General features: G+C 54.9%; 1 protein-coding gene across 1 annotated transcript in view; it reads left to right on the forward strand.

Moving 5' to 3' along the window:
• Positions 1–24,297, forward strand: part of LOC117888488 (adhesion G protein-coupled receptor E3-like) — a 255,697-nt gene extending 231,400 nt beyond the window's left edge. The window contains 17 exon segments of the mRNA XM_034791932.1: positions 6,332–6,381; positions 6,801–6,902; positions 7,295–7,469; positions 7,922–8,038; positions 8,344–8,576; positions 8,851–9,015; positions 15,841–15,945; positions 17,485–17,662; positions 18,203–18,322; positions 19,032–19,231; positions 20,597–20,767; positions 20,936–21,130; positions 21,670–21,905; positions 22,650–22,716; positions 23,496–23,587; positions 23,856–24,024; positions 24,136–24,297. Coding sequence (XP_034647823.1) covers positions 6,332–6,381; positions 6,801–6,902; positions 7,295–7,469; positions 7,922–8,038; positions 8,344–8,576; positions 8,851–9,015; positions 15,841–15,945; positions 17,485–17,662; positions 18,203–18,322; positions 19,032–19,231; positions 20,597–20,767; positions 20,936–21,130; positions 21,670–21,905; positions 22,650–22,716; positions 23,496–23,587; positions 23,856–24,024; positions 24,136–24,297 — 2,537 coding nt within the window.
• The last annotated feature ends 1,464 nt before the right edge of the window (positions 24,298–25,761 follow it).

Consider the following 25,761-nt stretch of genomic DNA (forward strand, 5'->3'; position numbering starts at 1 on the left):
CTCCTCCTGGCTAACCTTCCCGAGCGCTCCCGGCTGCCCGGGGTCTCCGGCCTCCACCCCCTCCAGTCCCTTTCCCTGGTGGGAGGAGAGCAGAGTCAGGGGACTGGTGAGCCGGGAGCAGCCCCTGGGCATGGACGTCTTGGGGTGGGTTTATAGAGCACGGTGGGTACATGCAGGGGAGAGGAGAAGGTGCCCTGTGTAGCCCTCCCCTTCCCTTCCCAGCCCCGTGGCCAGCAGAGAATAGAAACTGGGGCTCAGGGCTCTACAATGGGGGCTGGAGTGAGGGGCAGATCCCCTTTGTAGCCAAGGGCCCTGTTATTGACCAGCCCGAATCAAACCCCTGATGGCTCAGATATTAGAAGTGGCATTTGTAGGTGCCTCCGTCCCTCTAAAATTGGGCTGAATTGAAACGTGGGACCCATGTGCCCAGTTGGGCTGAGTGGGGCGGGGGTGGGGAGGTATTTGGGATCAGGACTCTGTGCCCCGAGCCCAGCTCTGCTGTGAATTCCCATTGACCCACTGGGGTCCCCCAGTGCTGCTCCCACCCTGCTCAGTCTGCTCCCATCCCAAGCCTGCAGCCAGCTAAGCTGCGCTGGGATCCTTCCCCTCACGCTGGCCAGAGGGACGGGTCCCAGCGGAGCCCCAGACACCGGGCAGCTAAAGGATCCAGGAGCCCCTGTAGGCAGGTCACAATCTGGGTCATGGGAGACAGCTCAGGATCCAAACTAGCCTCGCGCCCGACTCCGCTCTCAATCAATCCAGAGCAGAGCCGGGCAGGAATTTCCCAAGGAACCATTTTTTGCCAGAAAATGCTGATTCAGTAAAGAGGAATGTTTGGTTTTACCTGGGAAAAAATTGCGTGGGCGGGGGGAGGGGGAGTGCAGATGAAATAATTTTTAAAATGAACAATTCCCGTTTTCCGGTTCTAAGCGAGGTTTGGGTTTGAAATTGACGCTAATGAGAGTAACGACGACAGCAACAAAAGGGAGAAAAATTGGGTGAGAGCGAAAACGTTTCACTTGAAGCGATGCCCGGCTCCGGCGGCTCTGCCTGTCTGTGCCGGGGGCTCCCCGGGGAGCCAAGGCCCCTGTGCAGCCGAGGGCAGCTTTTTGCCAGGCGGTGGATGGCGTAGGAGCTGTTTGCCAGGCGCCCAGGGACAAAAATCAGCGAATGGGGCGTGTGAAAAGAGACAATCCCACTATGTGTGTTGGGTGGGGGGAGCCGCTCTGCACTGGCTGACCCTGCCCAGCTGTTCCCGCCCCTGCAGGTACCACTGAGGACTGCAACAGCCATCTGCTATGCCCAGCAAACGCCAAGTGTGTGAACAACACCCACTGCACCTGCCTGGATGGATACCAGTCACATGGGAATCGCTTCTTCAATGACACAACGGAGATCTGTGACGGTAACAGGGCTCCCACGTTGTCCTGGGGGGGCTGGGACAGAGCAGGGTATTAAGGGCTGGAGCAGCCAACTCCACTGACTGCAGGGCCTGTTGGGGGGGGCTCAGCCCGGCTGGGGAATGGGGGGGGCAGCAGCACGGGTGAGCGCCGCCCTCCTGGGGATCGAACCGGGGCCTCCAGAGTGAGCAGCAGGAGCGGCTGCAGCAGGAGCCAGGAGCGTTGGGCTCTGTGGATTGGGCACAGGGTGGGGGGGCCCATCACACTGACCCGTCTGAACCCCAGCCTGGGCCCTAATCAACCCCTGGGTGTCCAGGGGCAGAGGGGCCCCACGGGAGCAGAATGGGGCAGCCCTGGCTGTACTTCCCACCCCCCAGCCACAGGGATCCAAGGAGGGAGGGGGCAGAGAAGAGGCAGCTTGTCATCGCCCCCAACACACAGGGAGCCTGGAGCCCCAGAGGGAGTCTCCCCCCCTCCCCTCACATGGGGGATCTGGGTGTTTGTGGGGATGAACCCCCCTGTACCTGGGACAGGAGACTCGTGGGGCTGTTTCTGACATTCCAGCAGCAGAAATGGGTAACTGAGAATCAGGCCCTTGATCACTAACCGCTCAGGATCCCGGTCGCCTGGGTCCCGTCACCCAGCTCAGTGCAGGGGGCTGGGTGCTGGGGGGTGATACGGGGAACGTCTCCCTGCCAGGACTGTACAGAGCGTCCCCTCTTGCATTACAGATATTAACGAGTGTCTGGGGCCGAGCCCACCAGTCTGTGGACTCAACGCATACTGCGCCAACGTGGCTGGGAGTTACTACTGCACCTGCATCGATGGCTACAAGCTCAGCTCTGGGAAAGCCAAGTTCATAAACGCGAGTGAGAACACCTGCCAAGGTAAGCTCTCCCCTGCCCCCACCTGCAGAGACCCCCCGCTTGCACACACAAATCCTCGTTCCAGGCCTGGCGCTGCACCTGCTGATGGCTTTGGCAGTGACCTGAGGCCATCAGCAAGGCTGTGATGAGACGTGACCCTCGCCTGCTCCCACAGAGCCTGGGACTGAGCTCACCCCTGTGCCCGGCACTTGGATGGGGAAAAAACAGACCCACAGAGCAAACTCCTTGTGCTGCAGAGATGCGCTGGGGAGAGGGGAGGGGACCCTCGCTGGCCCCAGCATGCAGCATCTGGGCTGCTAGTGTCCCCCTGAGCCTGGGAAGGGGCCTTGTGTCTGGGCCATGACAATAGCACAGTGCGCTCTGCCCCCTATGGGCTCTGGGGAGGAGAGACTAGCCACAGCACAGTATGCCCCAGCCACACCCCGAGCCTCCCCCATGGGTGCTGGGAGGCAGGGAATAGCTGCAGTGCTGGACACCCCGGCCTCGGTCCTGGAAGCTCCGTTCCCATCCCACATGGACTCTTGGAAGCCTTCGGGCGCGGAACCCGATTGTACGTCGTTTCCGGAATAAAGCAGGTGCTGGAAACGCGGAGCCGCCTTGGTGCTGTCAGGAGAACCCGCGAGTGTCACAGGGTCGAGGGGCGGAGGAGGCAGCACTTGGCAGGATGCAGCCGGTCGGTTCTTACAGGGCTCAGTCTGCCCCGGGAGCAGCTCAGCCTCTGAAGAGGCAAAACGGTTGCGCCGGCCAGGCTGAGACACAAGTCACGCTGGCACTTGCACAGCACAGACGGGATCAGAGCTGGGGCCCATCTAGCCTGGTATCCCGGCTCCAACGGGCCAGAGCCAGAGGCTGCAGAGGATGGAGGAAGAGCCCTGCAGTGGCAGCTGGGGGATAATCTGCCCTCACTTCCTGGTCTCTAATACTCAGATGGGCTGAAGCCCCACAGCAGGAGGTTTTCTCTCTTCCCAAACGTTTGTGCCCTTTAACTATGATCACTCAGGCTTCAGGTCGTGCGACTCCTGTCACCGCTCTATGCCCAGGAGCGACCGCCATGCTGATCTGAACACCAGGGGGAGTCAGCAGAACAGCTCTGCATGCTGATCCAAGCCTGCTCGTTCACCGGCCGACCCTTTGACTGTTTGGGTGGATAAATGTCTGTGATTTTATTGGCAAACTGTTGGCTCTGAAAACTTGACACTGATGTCGTACAATTGGTTGCTTGAGTCCCATGGTCCTTCTCTGCTTCCTGATTGGACGGCTGAAATGTTGGGTTAATAAGCAGGCGAATGCCGAATTCCAGCACTCGTTCCTGGCTGGGATTTCCAGGAGAATCGGTCATGGCCATTTCTGCAGCAGCTCAACCGCTCCCCCCCAACCCGCGGGAATGACAGACGATGCGCCCGTCCCCCATGCATCGCCACCAACTCAGTGCTGCTGTATGTGAAATGGTCACAAAGCGGGGGCCAGAGCCCCAGTGGTGTCAATTGGTGCAGCACCACTGACTTCAAGGGGTTTTCCTCCCAGCTCTGCTTCTCCAGCTCTCATTGCCCCAGACAGGACTGCAGGCTCCTCAGGGGCTGGCCGGAACGAGTGCGTCTCTGCACGTACAGGCCGGGTTCCCTAGGTAGAAAACCCAACTCCCTGCACGGGGTGAGTGACCCCACTGCACCATGGAGCCCCGACATCCCCTGTGTATCCCCCTTTGCCCGGCAGCTGGCACTACCCGCGTTGGCAGCCTGGCGGGTGCACGGCCCTCCAGCGTTTGTTTAGATCACGGCAGGGCTCTCTGTGCCCGGGCAGGGCAGGGCCCGTCTGTCAGATCAGACTCTCCACAGCGGTGAAAGGCCCCAGGAGGCAGCGAGGGCAGTAAAGTCCCCTCCGTTTGGGGCCAGATTGGTGACCTGCTGGGTGGCGACTCCGGCTGGGGCTATGCTGGGGGTCAGGCTGGGCGGGTCTGTTCTGGCTTCAGCTTCCACAGGCCGGATCGGCAGTGAGTGTCGAGCTGGCGTCATCCGTCCGAGGGCTCAGTGGATTCGCCCCGCGGGGCCCTAGGCCTGGGGGTCACAGCAGGGTCCGGGAATGGACGTTGTCAGGCCGCTGCTCACTGCACAGTATTAGGAATAGAGGGATCCTCTGGGTCCAACTGGCTTCCAAACAACCCGTTTACCAGCCGTGCAGAGCCTGGCCGCATGTGGGGGTCTGCGGGCTTCTGCCATCGACCCCCGTGAGCCACCAGAGAGCAAAGGAACTAGATTAAAGGGACATCATCCAATTCTCCTGCACTCCTAGTGCTCCATGTGAGGGGCGGGGATGGGTGTATCCCGAACGGGGAGGGGACCCATTGGGTTGGGGTCTGTAATGCTGAGTGTGGCGCCCCCTTCTGACGACTAGCTCCCGTTCAGTGCCCCCTTTCTTCTCTTCCACCATTGCCGCTTCCGGAGTCGCGGCTGCCCTGGGCCTCGGCCGTCTGGCCAGGTCACGCTGTGATCCCCATTCTGGGGGAGCCTTTCAAAGTCAGACCCCTCTCTCCTATGCCTGCTAGTGAAACCCTTCCTCCGGGGCCCCTAGCCCCCCCTCGGGGCTTCCTAGCCCCCCTTGCCTCAGGCCCCCACCACTGGGCCCAGCCCTCGGGCTGTATAGAAGCCCCACCTGTCCCCTCCCAGGCAGCCTAAGTGACTTCCCCTTTGCAGCTTAACAGGCTGATCGGGCCCCCGCCTGAACCCCACTCTGTCAGGGCTGGTGCGGGGAGGGGATCGCAGGGTCCTGGTTTGGAAAAGGTTGGGCCCCCCGATCTGGGGGTGGGGGAGGGGTTGTGCCGTAGGGATTGGGGCCCTGCAAATAGCAGGGAAGAAAGGAGAATACAATGGGGGGGTTAGATGGAGCAGACAGACTGACCGACAGACCACACCCGCTGCAATTGGTGGGGAGGTGCCTCCAGGGTCATTCACCCCCCGTAAGTCCCCCGCCGTGCTGTGTGTCACTCCCATCCCCCACTTTCCCCTCTCAGACATGGACGAGTGCAACAAGACCCCAGGTATCTGCAGGCCCAAGGCCAAGTGTATCATCAGCAATGGAGGCTACTGGTGTAAGTGCTGGGCCGGCTACATCCGCTTCAACGGGAGCACGACCCTGTGCCAAGGTGGGTCCTGCTGCAGGGGGCATGGAGGGGGCAGCTGGGGCGGGGGATGGGCAGAGCCTGGTATTACACAGGCAGAGGTCTTGCCCGAGGGGACAACGAGCTGGGAACTGGTCTGGGACGGTGCCAGCCCCCCTGCCCCCCATGGACGGGGTCCCTCTGGGTCTCAGCCCTGGCTCGGGGAGCTCAGCCTCAAGGCTCCCATCTTCCCCAGCCCAGCCTGTCCATCCACTGGGGTGTTTCCAGTTGCGTCAGAGCCACAGCCACCAGCGTGCCCATGTCTGGCTCTGGGAGTGGAGCAGGGCCAGGCCGGGGAGGGGGTGATCAGGGCAGCCAGGGACCGGGCGTCTCCCCTCCCAGCAGTGCCTGTATTCCTGCTGCACGGGGCTGGATTCTCTGCCCTGGGAAGATGGCAGCAGGGGGCCCAGTCTGTGCCTAGAGGCCACTGTGGAGCCAGCCCGGGGCTCCCTGCTGGATTCACCCCCCCCCGCCAACACACACCAGAACCACCCACAGCTGGGGGAGAGGGTTGATGGGAGATACGGCTGGGATGATTCCATAGCCCCCGCCCCACCCCACTGCGGCTCAGTTCCCCTAGGACGGGGAGGGGGGACGGTTCCTTTCACAGAGACCAGCTTGTGAGCAGAGGATGGGGAGAAGGGGCTGGGCACATGTGTGGGGCTGGGGAGGTCACTGCTCCCCCTGCTGGGAGAGGATCTATTACACCCATATCATTGACATGGGCTGGGTGTGTCCCTGCTGGGGGGAGTGAGGGGAGGCTGCTGCCGCCCCCTGCTGGAGGGAATGAGTCCTGCTCTCTGTGCCTGGCTCTGGTGCATGCACCTACCCAGCCAGACCCCACATTTCCCCCCACCCACCTCTCACTCCTCCTCCCTTTCCATCCCCAGAGCTCACCTGCCCCCAGCTGCTGGATGATGACAACTCTGCCGAAGCCAAGGTGAGCAGGGCACAGACCCTGGGGGGGGGGGATAGACCCCGATTCCCCTTTAGTGCCACGTTGCTTTTCACTGATCTCGCCCAACAAGGGTTCTGGGGCCAAACTCGCCCCTGGGCAAAGAGCCAGTGGCCAGTCCCTGGAGCCCCTGCAGTCCAGCCACGGCCTAGGCCTTTGCCCCGGGGTGATTCTCACCCTCCAGGATCGGCAGCACCAGGCTGCTGCAACTCGCTTCAGTGTGCAACCGCCGTCCCCCATCATCCCTTGTAAACGCCGGGCACCCCCTAGGGGCCAGACGGGGCATTGCCCGCGCTCCCTCTGGCGCCCGGCTTCTGAGCCGAGGGAGCCTCTCGGGACGGGGGGAGGTGGGCTGCAATTCTGTGATCTCTTTTCCTGAGCCAGGCCTGGGGCTTGTTTTGCAGAACCTCCAGGGCAGCTTCCAGGCACAGGTGGGACGACTCTGCAAGGCGGCGCTGGAGGAGCTGAAGCAGATGAACTCTCAGAACGCCGAAGAGAAGCTGCAGGTGCCAAGTCAAAATTTGGGGCCTTGCTGGGTTTGTTCCCGTTAGGGGGAGGAATTGCTGCGCCTACTCGGATCTAATCTCAGGGCGATCTATAGGGATGCAGTGCCTGGAACAGGAGATAAATAAACAGCAGCACTGCCCAGAAATTCCCATGCCTGCCTCTCCCGTGGGCTCTGTGCCCAAGAAGCTGCTCTCCTAGGTTCCTAGGCTAGTCGGGACCATTGTGATCATCTAGTCTGACCTCCCAGGCAGCGATATCAATTGCAGGAGAACTTGTCTTTCCTTTCAGGGAGATTGGGGAAAGGCAGTGGAGAACTAGCAATATGGGAATGGGGGGCGCGGCAGGGGCTCAGGCACTGTGACACCAACACCCCCCACGTTTGCTTGGCCAGGGCTTCTTGGAGATTCTGGAGAAGCAGATAAATCTGGTCGGGCAGCAGAGCGAGAGCGTGGAGCGGAGACACCAGATCGCGACGGAGCTAATGGCCACAGTGGAGAAGCAGCTGAGGACACTGGCCGGGACCCTGCCTGACAGCACGATCAGCATCACATCCACCAACGGCACAGGTCAGCACCTGTCCCCAGTTGGGCTTTCATCACCCGCAGCCTACGCTCCCACCCCACTCCCCACAGTGCCCCCTGCTGGGAGATGGGCACTCTCCCCCCACAGCCAGTGCTCCCGCCCCACTCCCCACAGTGCCCCCTGCTGGGAGATGGGAGCTCCCACTCCACACCCAATGCTACCGCCCCACTCCCCACAGTGCCCCGCTGCTGGGAGATGGGAGCTCCCGCTCCACACCCAGTGCTACCGCCCCACTCCCCACAGTGCCCCCTGCTGGGAATGGGAGCTCCCCCCCACAGCCAGTGCTCCTGCCCCACTCCCCACAGCGCCCCCTGCTGGGAGAGGATGGGACTGGGGTAGCTAGAATCCCTCCCTGCAGCCAGGAAAGCACCTTGCCTAGCTACAGGCTTCCTCTCCATGTCTCTGTTGTGAGCCCTGGCCGGCATTGTGGTTGCAGAGCTGGGGCTGGCGGTCAGGCAGGCTGGGAACCAGAGCCAGGAGACCGTGACGCTGCAGCAGAGCAAGACGCAGATGGAATTAAACTGGGCCGGAGACCCAGGGCAGGAAAATAAAGGTATGTGGTCATTGCCTGTGCTGGGGTGTGTATAGCGATGGGCACAGCCACTGCATTGGGAGCAGCACCACAGCACCCCTTGGTGCCAGGCTGGGGTGTGAAGGGGGACAGAGCACGGCCAGGGCATTGGAGCCGGCACCCCCAGCAGTCCAGTGCCCCCTAGTGCCAGGCTGGGATGTGTATAGCGATGGGACAATGCCAGGGCATGGGGGGTAGCATCCGCAGCAGCACAGCACCCCCTGGCACCAGTCTGCCCCAGGGCCCCTCCTGCCCCCCATTTCATCCGTCTCCTCTGTCTCTCGCAGGCTTCACGCTGGCCGGGCTGCTGACATACCAGGGGATGAGCCCCATCCTGGACGGTGCTGGGCGGGTGGAGGCGCCCGAGTGGGATGAGATCGGCCAGACGGGGAAGTGGGTGCAGGACCCGGGGCAACCCAGCTACCGTGTGCTGTCTCCAGTGGTGTCGGCCTTCATCAGTGACCCAAACCCCCAGGCACTCGGCCTCTCCGTCAGCATCCGCTTCAGCCACCCAGTGCCGGTGAGCCCCTGGGCTGGGCATGGGGGGAGGAGAGCCTGGGGCGCTGGGGGGCAGAGCCTGGGCCCATCTCTAGTAACAGCCGCCACTCCGGGCAGCAGACGAATCCACCTCCCACCCAGGTACAAACTGATGCTCTGTGCCCCCAGCCCAGCCCCTCATACCCCCCCCCGACCTGCCCTCTCAGGGCCTGTGGAGACCTGCCCCCTGTGCGGCCCCAGCCAGCCCCTTACCCCACTCCTGGCCCCCCATGCACCAAGCGTCTATCTGTCCCCAGGAGAACAAGACCGACCTGCGCCTCCTCTGCGCCTACTGGGAGCCTGACAGCAGGCGCTGGGCCACCCACGGCTGCACCCTGCAGAAGTTGACCACCACCAGCACCCACTGCCAGTGCAACCACCTGACCAGCTTCGCCGTGCTCATGGCCTTCTACGAGCTGGAGGTAGGCGCGGCCCTCGCTGGGGCCTCTGGTCTGGTTCTGCTCTTCCCCTCAATCCTTCCCAACAGAGCGGGAGTCACTCCAGATCCCCCCTGGAGTAAAGCCATTCCCCACCGGCAGGCGGGGCCCTGGATCTGATCAGGACACAAGCAGCCACCCCGCAAAGGGCACAGGGAGACTCCCCAAGTAGCAGCGACCAATGTGCCTGGCCAGGACGTTGGGGAAGGGGGGCCCGGGCCGCACCCCACAACAGCTCAGGAGCCTTCTGCCCTGCAGCCCTTCCCCGCCCCCCATCGGGTGCACTTGCTGGGTGGGGTTTGGCTGTGGGGGCCAGAGCAGGGGGAGCAAGAGGGGAGTGTTGGAATTAATCCAGGGAGGGCAAGGGCCTGTTCTGCCTGTGTTGGAGCCGGGGGGAGAAGAGAAATCAGGTCCCCGCCCTCCCTGGATTAATTCCTGCTCTATTGAGAGCAGAACATCCCGGCTGTATTGGGAAAGGGCCAGTGCTGAGAATCCACCACGCCCCCGGGGAAGCTGTCCCGGGTTCATTTACCCTCCTTGCCGATTTCCAGTGTGACGGTCTCGCTTCCAGCCCTTTGGCTGCTAGACCCAAGAGCCCATGATCACAGTCCCTATAGACTGACCCAGTCACCCCTTCCCTGTCTCTGCTAATTCAACTGAACTCCTGGAGTCTGTCACTACAGGGCAGGTTTGCGAATCCTTTCACCATCCTCACAGGCCTTACCACTATTCATGAAATAATCTTGTTCATTATTACTGATCATTAGTACACAAGGAGACTTCAGACATTAGAACAGAAGCACATGCTTAAAGTGAAGCACCTGCTTTACCATGGTGCCGATTCAGAATTCTTTCCCACACCCCAAGCAGGAGCTCCTCAACCTCTTGTAGTACCTTTTTCTAGTAAAAGCCCGGTTTAAAGTGCCCACTTTCATTTTCTTTGACTTTGTCTCATTCCTCCCGGCTAGTCCTCTCTGTTAACCCCTGGAACGCTCTGCTAACGAGACGACGCACAACTGAAAAACACAATCCCAATTTGTTTATATTTATATCTACACATATCAATCTATCTATCTATCTATAAAGAAGCTTTTTAACACTAGCAATAGTAATCTGTTGGGTACGTTTGTTTGTTTTTTGTTTGTTTTTACTAACCACTTTAATATGGAATTTTATGTTATTTCTTTTTATTCTTTTTTCGTTCCTTTATTTCTTTTTTCCGATAAATCCGGGGTTTGGATTCTTCTTATTTTTAAAAATTCTTCTTATTTTTTCCTACCTATTAAAAGAAATTAAATTAAGCAAAAGATATATATATATATTAATTTGACCATCTCTGCCAACAGTGGCCAATGCCAGGTGCCTCAGAGGGAGTGAACCTAACAGGTAATGATCAAGTGATCTCTCTCCTGCCATCCATCTCCACCCTCTGACAAACAGAGGCTAGGGACACCATTCCTTACCCATCCTGGCTAATAGCCATTAATGGACTTAACCACCATGAATTTATCCAGTTCTCTTTTAAACGCTGTTATAGTCCTAGCCTTCACAACCTCCTCAGGCAAGGAGTTCCACAGGTTGACTGTGCACTGTGTGAAGAAGAATTTCCTTTTATTTGTTTTAAACCTGCTGCCCATTAATTTCATTTGGTGGCCCCTAGTTCTTATATTATGGGAACAAGTAAATAACTTTTCCTTATTCACTTTCTCCACATCACTCATGATTTTATATACCTCTATCATATCCCCCCCTTAGTCTCCTCTTTTCCAAGCTGAAAAGTCCTAGCCTCTTTAATCTCTCCTCATATGGGACCCCTTCCAAACCCCTAATCATTTTAGTTGCCCTTCTCTGAACCTTTTCTAGTGCCAGTATATCTTTTTTGAGATGAGGAGACCACATCTGTACAGAGTATTCAAGATGTGGGCATACTATGGATTTATATAAGGGCAATAAGATATTCTCCGTCTTATTCTCTATCCCTTTTTTAATGATTCCTAACATCCTGTTCGCTTTTTTGACTGGCACTGCACACTGCGTGGACGTCTTCAGAGAACTATCCACGATGACTCCAAGATCTTTTTCCTTATTCGTTGCACCTAAATTAGCCCCCATCATATTGTATGTATAGTTGGGGTTATTTTTTTTCCAATGTGCATTACTTTACATTTATCCACATTAAATTTCATTTGCCATTTTGTTGCCAAATGACTTTGTTTTTTTAGATCTTTTTGAAGTTTTTCACAGTCTGCTTTGGTCTTAACTATCTTGAGCAGTTTAGTATCATCTGCAAACTTTGCCACTTCACCCCTTTCTCCAGATCATTTATGAATAAGTTGAATAGGATTGGTCTGACCCTTGGGGAACACCACTAGTTACCCCTCTCCATTCTGAAAATGTACCATTTATTCCTACCCTTTGTTCCCTGTCTTTTCACCAATTCTCAATCCATGAGAGGATCTTCCCTCTTATCCCATGACAACTTAATTTACATAAGAGCCTTTGGTGAGGGACTTTGTCAAAGGCTTTCTGGAAATCTAAGTACACTATGTCCACTGGATCCCCCTTGTCCACATGTTTGTTGACCCCTTCAAAGAACTCTAATAGTTTAGTAAGACATGATTTCCCTTTACAGAAATCATGTTGACTTTTGCCCAACAATTTAAGTTCTTTTATGTGTCTGACAATTTTATTCTTTACTATTGTTTCAGCTAATTTGCCCGGTACTGACATTAGACTTACCGGTCTGTAATTGCCGGGATCACCTCTAGAGCCCTTTTTAAATATTGGTGTTACATTAACTATCTTCCAGTCATTGGGTACAGAAGCTGATTTAAAGGACAGGTTACAAACCTTAGTTAATAGTTACACAATTTCACATTTGAGTTCTTTCAGAACTGGTGAATGCCATCTGGTCCCGGTGACTTGTTACTGTTAAGTTTATCAATTAATTCCAAATCCTCCTCTAGTGACACTTCAATCTGTGACAGTTCCTCAGATTTGTCACCTGCAAAAGACGGCTCAGGTTTGGGAATCTCCCCAACATCCTCAGCCGTGAAGACTAAAGCAAAGAATTCATTTTGTTTCTCCGCAATTACTTTATCGTCTTTAAGCGCTCCTTTTGTATCTCGATCATCAAGGGGTCCCACTTGTTGTTTAGCAGACTTCCTGCTTCTGATGTACTTAAAAAACATTTTGTTATTACCTTTGGAGTCTTTGGCTAGCTGTTCTTCAAACTCCTTTTTGGCTTTTCTTATGACATTTTTACACTTAATTTGGCAGTATTTATGCTCCTTTCTATTTACCTCACTAGGATTTGACTTCCACTTTTTAAAAGATGCCTTTTTATCTCTCACTGCTTCTTTTACATGGTTGTTAAGCCACAGTGGCTCTCTTTTAGTTCCTTTACTGGGTTTTTTAATATGGGATACATTTAAGTTGAGCCTCTATTATGGTATCTTTGAAAAGTGTCCATGCAGCTTGCAGGGATTTCACTCTAGTCACTTTACCTTTTAATTTCTCTTTAACTAACCTCCTCATTTTTGCATAGTTCCCCTTTCTGAAATTAAATGCCACAGTGTTGGGCCGTTGAGATGTTCTTCCCACTACAGGAATGTTAAATATTATTATTTTATTGTCACTATTTCCAAGGGGTCCTGTTATAGTTACTTCTTGGACCAGCTCCTGCGCTCCACTCAGTACTAAATCGAGAGTTGCCTCTCCCCTTGTGGGTTCCCGTACCAGCTGCTCCAAGAAGCAGTCATTTAAAGTATCAAGAAATTTTGTCTCTTCATTTCGTCCTGAGGTGACATGTACCCAGGAAATAGGGGGATAATTGAAATCCCCCATTATTATTGAGTTCTTTATTTTGATAGCCTTGCTAATCTCCCTTAGCATTTCATCGTCTCTATCACTGTTGTGGTCAGGCAGTCGATAATAGATCCCTATTGTTATATTCTTATTAGAGCATGGAATTACTATCCATAGAGATTCTATGGAACATGTGGATTCATTTAAGATTTTTATTTCATTTGATTCTACATTTTCTTTCACACATAGTGCCATTCCCCCTCCCACCCCCACATGACCTGTTCTGTCCTTCCGATATATTTTCTACCCCGGAATGATAGTGTCCCATTGATTATCCTCACTCCACCAGGTTTCTGTGATGACTATTATATCAATATCCTCCTTTAACACGAGGCACTCTAGTTCACCCATCTTATTATTTAGACTTCTAGCATTTGTGTACAAGCACTTTAAAAACCTGTTTTCTGATGTGTCAGATCCTTTTTTTTGTGAATCTTTCTCGTCTGATCTGGCCCATACTTTATCCTCTTCCATCCTCTCCTCCTGACTAAAACCTAGAGAATCTCTATCAATAGAATCTCCTCTAAGAGAAGTCTCTGTCCGATCCACGTGCTCCTCTGCAACAATCGGCTTCCCCCATCTCTTAGTTTAAAAACTGCTCTGCGACCTTTTTAATGTTAAGTGCCAGCAGCCTGGTTCCACTTTGGTTTAGGTGGAGCCCATCCTTCCTGTATAGGCTCCCCCATCCCAAAAGTTTCCCCAGTTACCAATAAATGTAAACCCCTCCTCCCTACACCATCATCTCATCCACGCATTGAGACTCTGAAGCTCTGCCTGCCTACCTAGCTCTGCGCGTGGAACTGGGAGCATTTCTGAGAATGCCACCATAGAGGTCCTGGATTTCAGTCTCTTTCCTAGCAGCCTAAATTTGGCCTCCAGGACGTCTCTCCTACCCTTCCCTATGTCATTGGTACCGACATGTACCAAGACCCCCGGCTCCTCCCCAGCACTACACATAAATTTATCTAGATGCCTCGAGAGATCTACAACCTTCACACCAGGCAGGCAAATCACCATACGGTTCTATATAATGCCTGCAGCTGTAATTTTCACTCCATGCATCTGAAGAAGTGAGGTATTTTACTCACAAAAGCTTATGCCCAAATAAATCTGTTAGTCTTCAAGGTGCCACCTGACTCTTTGTTGTTTTTGTGGATACAGACTAGCACGGCTACACCCTGATACTTGACACCATCTAATTTGGGGTCTCCCACTTCTCTTATCTTCTGCATCTATGTTTAGCACCTTGTTTCCTGTTTGTTTTTCTGACTTTCTTGATTCAACCCCACACCATGTGAGCCTGGTTCCCTCAGCTTTTCTATCATTGGTCCTACTTTCACTCTTGCCCTAATTCCCTCATTTCGAACATGGTCCGTCCTTGTAACTCCAAGCATCCATCTTAACATTTTCATTTCCTCTGTCTTCAAGAATAGCCCCTGGCTCGTCCTCAGTCCCTGGCTTTCGGAGCCATACAAAAGTGCAGCCCTGATCACCATCTTCTAGAGCTTACCTTTCTGTTTGACAGGTGTTCTCCTATCGCAGAGCACTCTCTTGCTTCTCACCCTTTACTCCGTGCCTTTCCCAGTCTGCTTATAAGTTTCTTGTTGAGTTGATCATTTTCCTGTACTATGATAGAATTGTACGAATGGAAGGGACCTTGAGAGGCCAACTAGTCCAGTCCCCTGCACTCATGGCAGGACTAAGTATTATCTAGACCATCCCTGACAGGTGCTTGTCCAACCTGCTCTAAAAAATCTCCAATGCTAGAGATTCCAGAACCTCCCTAGGCAATTTATTCCAGTTCTTAACTATCCTGACAGGAAGCTTTTCCTAATGTCCAATTTAAACTGCCCTTGCTGCAATTTAAGCCCATTGCTTCTTGTCCTATCATCAGAGGTTAAGGAGAACAGTTCTTCTCTCTCCTCCTTGTAACAATCCTTTATCTACTTGAAAGCTTTTATCGTGTCCCTTCTCAGTCTTCTCTTTTCCAGACTAAACAAACCCAATTTTTTCAATCTTCCCTCACAGGTCATGTTTTCTACATCGTGAATCATTTTTGTCGCTCTTCTCTGGACTTTCTCCAACTTGTCCAACTTGTCCACATCCTTCATGAAATGTGGCACCAGAACTAGACACAATACTCCAGTTGAGGCCTAATCAGAGCGGAGTAGAGTGGAAGAATTACTTCTCGTGTCTTGCTTACAACACTCCTGCTAATACATCCCAGAATGAGGTTTGCTTTTTTTGCAACAGCATTACACTGTTGACTCAGATTTATCTTGTGGTCCATTATGACCCCATCCACAAGGCTCGTTTCCCTGCTAAAGAAAGCTATCAGGTTGATTTTACAGGATTTGTTCTTGACAAATCCATGCTGACTGTTACTTATCACCTTATTATCTTCTAGGTGTTTGCAAATTGATATCGAACCTTCTAAAACTTCTGTAGCTTTGCTAGGTCCCAGACTTACACGCGCATTGTCTTCCAGCAGGAGAGCATTGAATCTACAGACCATATACTCTGATTTCTTCTGCTGGTTTTCATGCTGTTTCTTTTCAATATGCACCTCCATGTCTCTCTGTATCTTCCTTCACTTCCTCTTTCCTCTCCCCCCACAAGCACTACGTCATCTGCAAAAGGCATGTGCCGGGGGCCACTCTCTGGCTGCTTTCTGTCAATGCATCCACCTCCGACGTGAACAAAAAGGGGTTTAGTCCCAAGCCTTGATCTATTCCAGCTGTTACTAGAAACTGTTCCCTTTCGACACATGAACCTCGCGCTGTGGCAACAGCACCATTGTACATGTCCTGGACACGTCTGATATAAAAGCTTTATTCACTCAATGAGGGGTGTCAGGATCCGGACCCTGCATAAGGCAAACACCAATGTCGGTCGCCCTTCAGCGCCTGCAGAACTCACCCTCTGCCCTGGGTCTCTTCGCAGGGAAAGCGGAGCGGCGGAAGCAGCGGGTTTTGCTCTTTCTTTAATTCAGCCTTAGAGATTTTGAAGTCCACGTGTGGAGATGGGAGTGCGGCGTTATCATTGGAGGTGAGAGGCTCTGCCCGCTGAATGTGCCCTGAGGGCTAGTGCCCCTGTGTGTGCCCCAGAGCCCTGCCGGGTGCTGTGCTGGCAGGGCCGGCTCTAGGTTTTTTGCTGCCCCAAGCAAAAAAATTTTTGGCTGCCCCACACGTGAGCCCTGGGCTCTCACCCCCCCCCCCCCCCCCCCCCCCCCCCCCCCGCATGTCATGCCGCCGCAGCGCTGGGCTCTCCCCACCCACCCACAACCCCTGCCACCCCAGCCCTGGGCTCCCCCCACCAGTGCTGACTCCGCCCGCTCCCCCTTTGCCTCCAGCTGGTCAGAGTCAGGGTAAACAGTGGGGCTCCTGGGCCACGCCTCAGCCCAGGGTCCCTCCAGCCAGGGCTCCCACCTCTAGGACCGGCCGGGACCCAGCAGGGAGCTGAGGAACCGGGGCAGGGTAGACCCAGAGGGAGTGGAGCCCCGGAGAGCAGGACGCAGGCCCCGCATGGCAGCGCCCCGCTCTCTATGGCCCCGCTGCTGCTGCTTCTGGCCACCCTGCCACAGTCCCTGGGCGGCTCGGGCCGCTTCGCCCAGCCCCAGCTGCAGCGCTGGGGGGCGGCCGCCCTGCGGCAACTGCAGGCAGCTCCGTGTGTCCCGCGGGGTTGCCCCCAGCCCAAGTGTCCCCCGCTCGGAGCCTGCTCAGCCCAGCCACAAAGTGCAGGTGCTGCTCCCCGCTGCAGGAACTGCAGCAACGTCAGGGCGCCCCCCTCCCACGATGCACTGCTGCTGCCTGGGCCGGCTCTACGCTTTTGAAGCAAAAAAAAAAAAAAAAAGATTCCCAGAATGCCGCCCCTGCAAATGTGCCGCCCCAAGCACGTGCTTGGTTTGCTGGTGCTTAGAGCAGGCCCTGTGTGCTGGGTTAGGAGTCTCACTGGGATGTGGGGGAGGGAGACATGTAGATACTCTTCAGAAAAGATCTGTGCCCTCCACTGCTGTGGGGAGCGGGGGTGCACCCTCTAGTGGTGTTTGTCTGTGTCTGTGTGCACACACCCTCTAGTGGTGTGAGTGCATGTTTGTGTTTGTCCACCCACATGCGCCCTCTAGTGTTCAGAACTGTTGTTGTTCATCAGAGGTGCTATACTGCTAACAGTTAATGGGGATTCTCCTCAGCTTATCTGTCAGTGACGTGAGTTTTTCAGGCAGCAGGATCTGGGCTCTGTCCCTGCCCTGCCAGACATTTCTGAGCAGCTGCCGGATGCAGCATAGAGACAGCCTAGGAAGCCGTGGGCCTGTGACAATGTTGTTCCCTGGCATCTGTAATGGAGGGATGGGGGAGTGGGAGTGAAGAAGAAAGGACAAAGGGTTCTACCCCAGTTGGCTTCAGGTCCCAGTGGGGCCCCGAGTCAGCCTCAGTGGACCCCCTTTGTAAAGGGCTCCCCCTCTGAGAGCACTGCAGCCCCCTCAACTGGGAGAGGCTGTGATACCCGATGCCCCCTGGGAACACACGAGACCTGGCACCTAAACCCCCGGACTCCTCGCTCCCAGGGCCTTTCCTTTCCTATCCCCAGAACGCGACTCTCCCTTTCAATGCCCTCCTGAACAGCACCTCCCTCTGGGATGGCGGAGACAAGGGGGACGTGGGGTCGGCCGTGACGGTCCTGCTGCTGAGCGTGGAATGGGCTGCGCTGGCCACTGCGCTCCGGTCTCCAGATAAGACAACAAAGAACATGACGACAGAGTCTATGGGTGAGGGGGGACGTGTGGCTCTCGGCGCCACCTGCTGACTGCCGTGAGATACGGGGTTACACACTGTGCCCCAAATCCACTGGAAGTTGGAGCCTATATACCATTGTGGATGTGAGCCTGTGTTCAGTACAGACACAGACCAGCACTGCCCCTGTACCAGGAAATATAACCCAGCCCCGCCAGTGCCCCCAGGAGCAACAGCAATGCCCAAGAAGGGTTTAAATGTAATATTTGGCATTCCACCACTAGGGGCTGCCACGCTGAGCCATGCGCCTCCCCCCACCCCGAATACTCTCCCTTCTGGGGACGCAGCATCCACAGGGAGACACAGCCAGAATCGGGGGAGAGGATATGGTGATCAATGGAACTCGGTGGGAGGAGGGGCTCCAAACTTCCACCTCCCACAGTGCAAAGTACCCTGAAGCCCCCCGGCTCCAAGTGGAGTGGGAGGGGGGTGGATCTGGCCCAGAATGGACAGATTCCCAGGGAAGGGGTTTCACAGCGAGGGGCTCTGTCATTTCTCACCCCCACACCCTGCAGCTATCCAGACGCGGCTCATCACAGGGGACTGCAGCCGGGAAAGTGAGGTCATCACGCTGAGAGCTCACGAGGAGATGATGGACGTGCACTGTGATACAGTCACCGGGGCAGCCACACGAGGTACCATCCTGGGGATGGAGACACCCAGGGCCCAAACCACTGCACAGAGCAGTTCCCGGGCACTGAACCCCAGTCTGGGTTCCCCCGTTCCTCCCTCCCTCCCCATGGATCCCCAGGCCGGGCCCTGGCCTCTGTCTCTAGCCCTGGAGGGCTCCTTGCTGGCTGAGCCAGTGGTTCTCAGGCTGTGGCCATGGAGCTGACACCGTCGTTCCTGCCTGTCCCACAGCTTGAGCCCCGAGCAGTGAGGAGTTGGGGGCGCAGAGGGGAGACGGCTCATGAGAGGGTCTCTGGTATGAAGTAGGCCCAGAGAATGGAAAGGGCAGGGACGCCCTAGTCTAGCCAGACCCCCAAATGGAGATGTGGGGACCAGGGTAACGTGTACCCTCAGCTGCCATATTCAGGGCCCCGAATCCTCCAGCACCAGGAGAAGCTCATCCCTGGCCAGCCCCTCTCCTGGTCTCACTGAGAAAAACTGAATCTTCATCTCTGCATCCTGCAGCTCGACGTTTCCAGCCGGACGCGTTCCTGGGGGCTCCGGGGGAGGAGGTAGCACGGTCCAGTGGCTAAATCTTAAGAGTTGTGGCCAGGATCCTGGGTTCCATTCCCAGATCTGCCACAGACTCACTGTGGCCCCTGGGCACCCGGCCGGCTCATTCTTTGCCATAGCATCCCCAGCTCCCTAACGAGGGATCATCTCCTCTCCCAGCAGGTTTGGGGGCTGCTGCTTTTATTTCCTACTCCACCCTGGACTCCATCATCAGTGCGAGACGTCTCAGCGAGGGAAATCTACGGGCTGGAGGGAAGCTGGAGAAGAGTCATCTCAACTCCAGGGTGGTGAGTGGGGCCGTCGGAGACGGGAGACCCATTAACCTCTCCAGACCCGCAAACTTCACCCTGCGCCACAGACAGGTGCGTGAAGGAACAGCCTCTCGCTTTGCTCCATATCTGGGGCTCCAGAGGGGCCTATAGAAGGCACCATCTCCTGCCGGGCATTTGGACCGTGCTGCCTTTCTGGCTATCAATTGTCCTGACAAGAGGAGGCCTCCTTATTCCTGATGAGTTGGGGCTGTTTTACTGGAGGAGGTTACCGGGGGTCACACCATGACACATGGCTGTGCAAAGTGCTCTAGGAGAGAAGTCGGCAAACTACAGCCCGTGGGCCGCATCTGGACAGGAAGCCATTTTAAGACAGCACACGAGCTCCCGCTGGGGTTGGGGGCCGCACCATGCAGCTCGGCCCCAATCTGGTGGGAGCGCTGGGTTGGGAGACAGACCACATGGCTCGGCCCCACTCCGGCCTGGGCAAAGGGTCACGGGCCTCACCACATGTCTCCCAGAAGCCACGGCATAGCCCCGCTCCAGCTCCTACATGCTCCAGTGACCCCCTCCAGTGCTCCAATGGGAGCTGCAGGGGCGGTGCCTGTGGATGGGGCAGCGTGCAGAGACGCCTGGCTATGCCTCTGTGTAGGAGCCGGAGAAGGGACATGCCGCTGCTTCTGGGAGCTGCTTGAGTTAAGCGCTGCTTGGCCCTTGGACCCCTCCAGCTCTCCCCATGCCCCAACCCCCTGCCACAGCCCTGATCCCCCTCCCGCTCTCCAAACTCCTTGATCCCAGCCCGAAGCACTCTCCTGCCCCCCAAATCTCTCATCCCCAGCCCCACTCCAGAGCCTGCACCCCCAAACAAAGCCCTCAACCCCTCCCACACCCTAACCCCAATTTTGTGAGCATTCATGGCCCGTCATACAATTTCCATTCCCCGAAGTGGTCCTTGGGCCTAAAAGTTTGCCCACCCCTGGTCTAGGGTAACACTGCATTTAGCCGTATGGAGTGGAAATCCATCAGCTCCGCCTAGCTCATCCCTGAGCCGGAATAACTGGAAAGCCGCTTTCTGTAGAGATTGGGGTTCAGGGAATCAGCATGAAACACTTTGATACGGTAATGAAGTGGTTAGGGTGCATATGTGTATGTGTGCACACAGCACTGCCCTCTGCTGGATGCAGTCAGAACTGCTCAGCCATGTGCCACGTTCCTTATAGTGCTAACAGCTAGCAAGGGTTTATTTCGCTTGCACTCCAAAAGCAGGGCCTGTGCTTTTGGAGCAGTGGGTTCTCCGTTCTCTCTCTACTGTCACCGGGATGGCCCCAGTGGGCACTGGGGGCTGCGTGGGGAGAGCCGTGGAGCTGTAAGTGACCTCAGGTTTGCTATAGACTTTTGATAACAGAAATGACGTCCTGTGGTCCCATGAGGATGAGGCTGATTCCGTTGCATTTCCAGGCGAAAAAAGAGGAGGAAGAGGCTCTCTGTGTCTACTGGAAAGTAGTGGCCGAGAGCGGCAGCTGGTCTCCGGACGGCTGCACCGCCGTGCACACGAACAGCACTCACACCACCTGCAGCTGTGACCATCTCTCCAGCTTCGCCATCCTAATGGCTCCCACCACAGTGACGGTATCTCACCGTGAGATTCGGATCACATGGCTGGACCCTGAGCTCCACACTCAGCCGTGGGCAAAGCTCTCCATGGAGCCACTGGAGGCTTTGCTGGGGAAAAGGCTGAGTCGGAACCCAGGGGGCTGGGCTGGGCTCACTGGTGATTGTCCCTTTGCTGTGTTACAGGAGAGTTACCCACTGACCATTATCACCTACGTGGGACTGACCATCTCCCTGCCGTGCCTCTTCCTCGCCATCCTCACCTTCCTCCTGTGCCGCTCCATCCGCAACGTCAGCACCTCCCTCCACCTGCAGCTCTGCCTCTGCCTCTTCCTGGCCGACCTGCTCTTCCTCACCGCTGTGATCCTCATTGGCAGTCGGGTACAGCCTGATTCTCCCCTGCTCTGTTCCTCCACTCGCAGCAGGGCTGGGGTATGTGGCTTTGAACCCCTTTGTGATCCCTGGATTCTGGGCTGTGCAGGACACGGGGGATTCCCAGGCGGGGAATTTCCCACCCCATTAGGCCCCTTCACACTGGGCACAGTGGTCTGAGTGTCCCCAACCCCTGGAGTTCAGCCAGTTTTATCCCTATGTCACAGGCTCCCTGTGCCTCGATTCCTCTCCTACGTGACTTGCCCATGATCACCCAGGGACTCTGTGGTAGGGCTGGGAACAGAACCTGGATCCCCTGAGCCCTGCTCCCCTGCTCTAACCACTAATCTCTGCTCCCTTCCTGCATCAGCAATGTGCACCCACAGGACCCTCCATAGACCGAGGAACCTGCCGTCCCTGGGTCACGGAGCGCTATAACTGGAGAGCTGTGCTAACAAGAATCCCGGTGTGACCCCCCGGCAGGTCTCCCCCATACTCAGCATTTCCCTTCCCCACCGCAGTGTCCCTGGGCTCTCTGTCTCCCCCAGGTGGCGTGTGCTGTCATTGCTGGGCTCCTACACTACCTCTTCCTGGCCTGCTTTTCCTGGATGTTGCTGGAGGGGCTGCACCTCTTCCTCACCGTCAGGAACCTGAAGGTCGTGAATTACACCAGCGCCAGCCGGTTCAAGAAGAGATTCATGTACCCGTTCGGCTACGGATTCCCAGCCCTGGTGGTGGCTATTTCTGCAGCGGTGAATCCTGACGGCTACAGATCTTCCGAACAGTACGTGCAGCGCCCATCCCGAAGGGGAGCTGGGATGTGGCTTCCATGCGCTTGTCCAGCTCACCCCAGGTCTGACTTGAACTGAGATTTCCCTGCTCACCCTGCCTGGGAGCTGAATGTCCCCCTGGACCCTTCCCATCCCCAGTCAAACTAAGCTGCCCCAAGCACTGCAGTTGAGTTGCCCACCTGTCCGACATCTACTCTCCTCACCCCACTGATGATGTGGAAGAACAAGCCAGAAAGATCCCAGTTTGACTCCCAGCTCCCAGGCTGGGTTTGTGGGGCTGGTGGGTAGGAAACAAATGCACCTTCTTCCCGTGTGCAGATCCCTGAGGATCCCCTCTCTAAAGTGAGTGACTCACTAAAACAGGGCGTGGCGTGTTCTAGACACCCCAGGCCAGATCCTCAGCTGGTGTAAAATCAGGGCAGCTCCACTTCCTTCAGTGCAGCGAGGCCAATGTCCATCCGCTGCATGTCTGGCCCCCCAGCAATACTGCGCCCGTCCACCAGAACGGGTCATTGAGGAGGTGGAAGAGTAAGTGGGGGCTGAAAGCAGGAGATGCTGAGGTACACGGGGAGGGCTGTTTATCTGCTGCCCGCAAGAGAGTCGGCCATGTCACAGGCAGGCTGAGATCCATCTCTCTTTTGAGAGCCAGCTGCCCTGTGACACCCCCTCTCTGCCCCGGGGCTGAAAAAGGGCAGAAATCCCATTAACGTCACCTTCTTCTTCCTCCCTCCCGCTAGCTGCTGGCTCAGCCTGGACAGAGGCTTTCGTTGGAGCTTCCTGGGTCCAGTCTGTGCCATAATCCTGGTGGGTACCTCCCAGAACCACAGGGCCCCATTCTCCTCTCACCTCTGCCACCCCATTGATTTCAGTGAAGCAGGGAGGAGAACGTGGCCCATAAAACACAAGGAAAGACCCAGTTAGGTCCCACTTGGCTCATCTGCAGTGGTCAGTCCCGGGATTAGTCCCTGTGCTGTATCCCCAGGCTGACAGCCTTTACTCGGGCACAGCTCCCATGGACGTCAGAAGGAGTTTTTCCAAGTGAAGACAGAAGAGTTTGGTCTAGTCTAGTTACTGACCCAAGGAACGAGAAAGGGAGAGGGCTACACTCTGCAGTGGCTTTTGTAGGGGGGAAACAAATGTCCCTACATATTCCTCCCTACCACCTGGGGAAGTTTGGGGGCGGGGATTTCTTACAGCGTGAAAGTGAAAGTGGCAGGAAGTATTCTAGAGGCAGAATCTGGAATCTCTGATCCAGATTCTACTCTTAGTTACACCAGTGTAAACCCAGAATAACTCCTGACTCCAGTGGAGAGGCTCCATATTTAACTCTGAGCAGCATCTGGTCTCTGTGATCCCATTGATCCATCTCAGCCCTGGCTGTGCTGTCAACTCCACGCATGGGGAGGGACCGAGAGCTGCCAGAGGATATTACAGGAGAGGGGATGATTCCCACCGGAAATGAGCAGTCCCTGGTTCTTCAGTGTTCGGCTCGTTCCCCTGGGATCGTTCTCTGCCTCAGCTGGAGTCACCGGCCCCGGATGGGATGTGGGTTTTACAGGAAATATTTCCCACTCATCCCACAGATAAATATAACGTTCTTTGCGCTGACCCTGTGGATCCTGAGAAACAGACTCTCCTCCCTCAATGCAGATGTGTCCACCCTCAGAGACCACAGGTGAGATGGCAACAAAACTATACTGGAGGGTCAGATGCCTTGGCTTGGAAGGTCCTTGGCACTGGGAGGGTGTGAGGGATTGCAGGAGGAGACCAGCATATCTAGGATCCATAGGAATGAATTCCCATAGTGTTTGCATTGACAGTAACCCTGTCCCACACAGGAAAGCCAGGGACGGTAGCTCCACCCCACTCTGCCCAGATCCTCCTGACCCAATTGCTCTCAATAGGGTTATTGTAACGGGATCTCTCCATCTGCCTTTATCCAGGTTACTGACCTTTAAAGCCATCGCCCAGCTCTTCATTCTGGGCTGCACGTGGAGCCTTGGTCTCCTCCAAGTCGGCCCAGCAGCCACGGTCATGGCGTATTTATTCACCATCGTCAACAGCCTGCAGGGAGCCTTCATCTTCCTGGTGCACTGTCTCCTCAATCGCCAGGTAATGCCTGTGCCTGTCAGCACCCAGCACCTTCACTGGCCTCGCGGTGGCCATCTCTCATCTTCTCCGAGTTAGTTACATAGTGAAGTGACCATGTCCCTCACTCTCCAGGTGAGAGAGGAGTACAGGAGATGGATCAAGGGATTCCGAATGTTCAGCACAAAATCTCAGACATACGATCTATCCATGTCTGCTGTCCCCACCACCAGCACCAAGACGGTAAGAGGTCCTCTGCTCTGTTCCAATACCAGCCTGTGAAACAGGCAACTCTAGCTGGGTCTCATCACTGCTGTAAAGGTGCTTTGCCCCCCGAATGACTCAGGATTGGTTATGAGTCAGCTGGGAACATCACTGCAAGTGTTAGTGAGAGTCGGTCACTATCCAGGAGTATCCTAGATGTCTGAGGCACCAGAACAGAATGTCCTGTCCTGGCACCTCCGCGTTCCCTTCCCTTGGCTCTCCTGGGAGCTCCAGGGGTCACTCACTGTGGGCTAGGCAGGCATTGGCTCTTGCAGTGTAATGATCTGAATAGATCAGATTGTCCCTGGGATTGAATCCTTGTCAGTGCAGACGGATCATCCCCAATGAGCAGTCAGCACCGTGAAGAATTTCCCGTGGCTCCATTATGCCTATGGGTCAGGCTCCAGGGGCTTTGTGTGTCACCTCCCAGAGACAACCCACCAGTTTGCACATTACATTCTCAGTGGTCTTGGAATCTATTGTCATTTTTCTGCTTTTCTTGCCAGGAGTAATCCTTCTGCCAGGTGGAGTCAGCATCAACCAGGGCCGGGTTCAATACGTAGGGATTCCAATACAAAACAGAACCGGCTGGAGCCCCCTGTGATGTTGCACTCCATATGCTTTATGGAAATATGCTTATGAATAAGACATAACTGGAATATGCTTTATGCTAAATACCCCTTGTATGGTGTCTTTAGAAAGTTTGTAATCTACTAAGTGTGTTCATCCTATTTGTTTGCATGTATTTCTATATCTGAAGTTAGGAGAATAAGATATAAACTTGTATCACTGAAAAACATACAAAGTGTGTATGCACCCATTAAGGGTGCTCCAGAAACAATCAGTTGTAAATGGTCTTAGTTACTTGAAAGCCTCCCTGTGTACGTGTGGGCCAGCCCATGGGGAATGGAGACTAGGGGTCTTACAGTGACATGTGACCATGTCACCTGATAACAAAATCCATCTTAAATCTGGTACTTTTCCATTTAGCAGGAGGGGTAGGGACCCAGAGAGACAAAAGATTCCCCTTTGTGCCAAAACTATAAAAGGGGTTGGAGCAGGACAAAGCGCTGCCGGTCATGAGAAAACCCCTGCTTACCACCTGAGATGTCTACTGGAACTAACAAAGACTGTACCAGGGGAAAGGATTGGGCCCAGACTAGGAAGAAGTCTGTGAAAGAAACTTATTGGAACATCTTTGAGGGTGAGATATTACATTAAGAAACTGATTACAGGTATTAGGCTGAGACTTGTGTAATTTGTTTTATTTTGCTGTGTAACTTACTTTGTTCTGGCTGTTATTACTTGAAACCACTTAAATCCTCCTCTTTCTAATTAATAAAATCACTTTTGTTTATTAATAAACTCAGAGTAAGTGATTAATACCTGGGGGAGCAAACAGCTGTGCATAGCTCTCTATCAGTGATAGAGAGGGTGAAAAAATGATGAATTTACCCTGTATAAGTTGTATATAGAGTAAAACTGATTTATTTTGGG

The sequence above is a fragment of the Trachemys scripta genome, chromosome 16, assembly GCF_013100865.1.
Source record: "Trachemys scripta elegans isolate TJP31775 chromosome 16, CAS_Tse_1.0, whole genome shotgun sequence".
In the NCBI taxonomy this organism is placed as follows: domain Eukaryota; kingdom Metazoa; phylum Chordata; order Testudines; family Emydidae; genus Trachemys; species Trachemys scripta.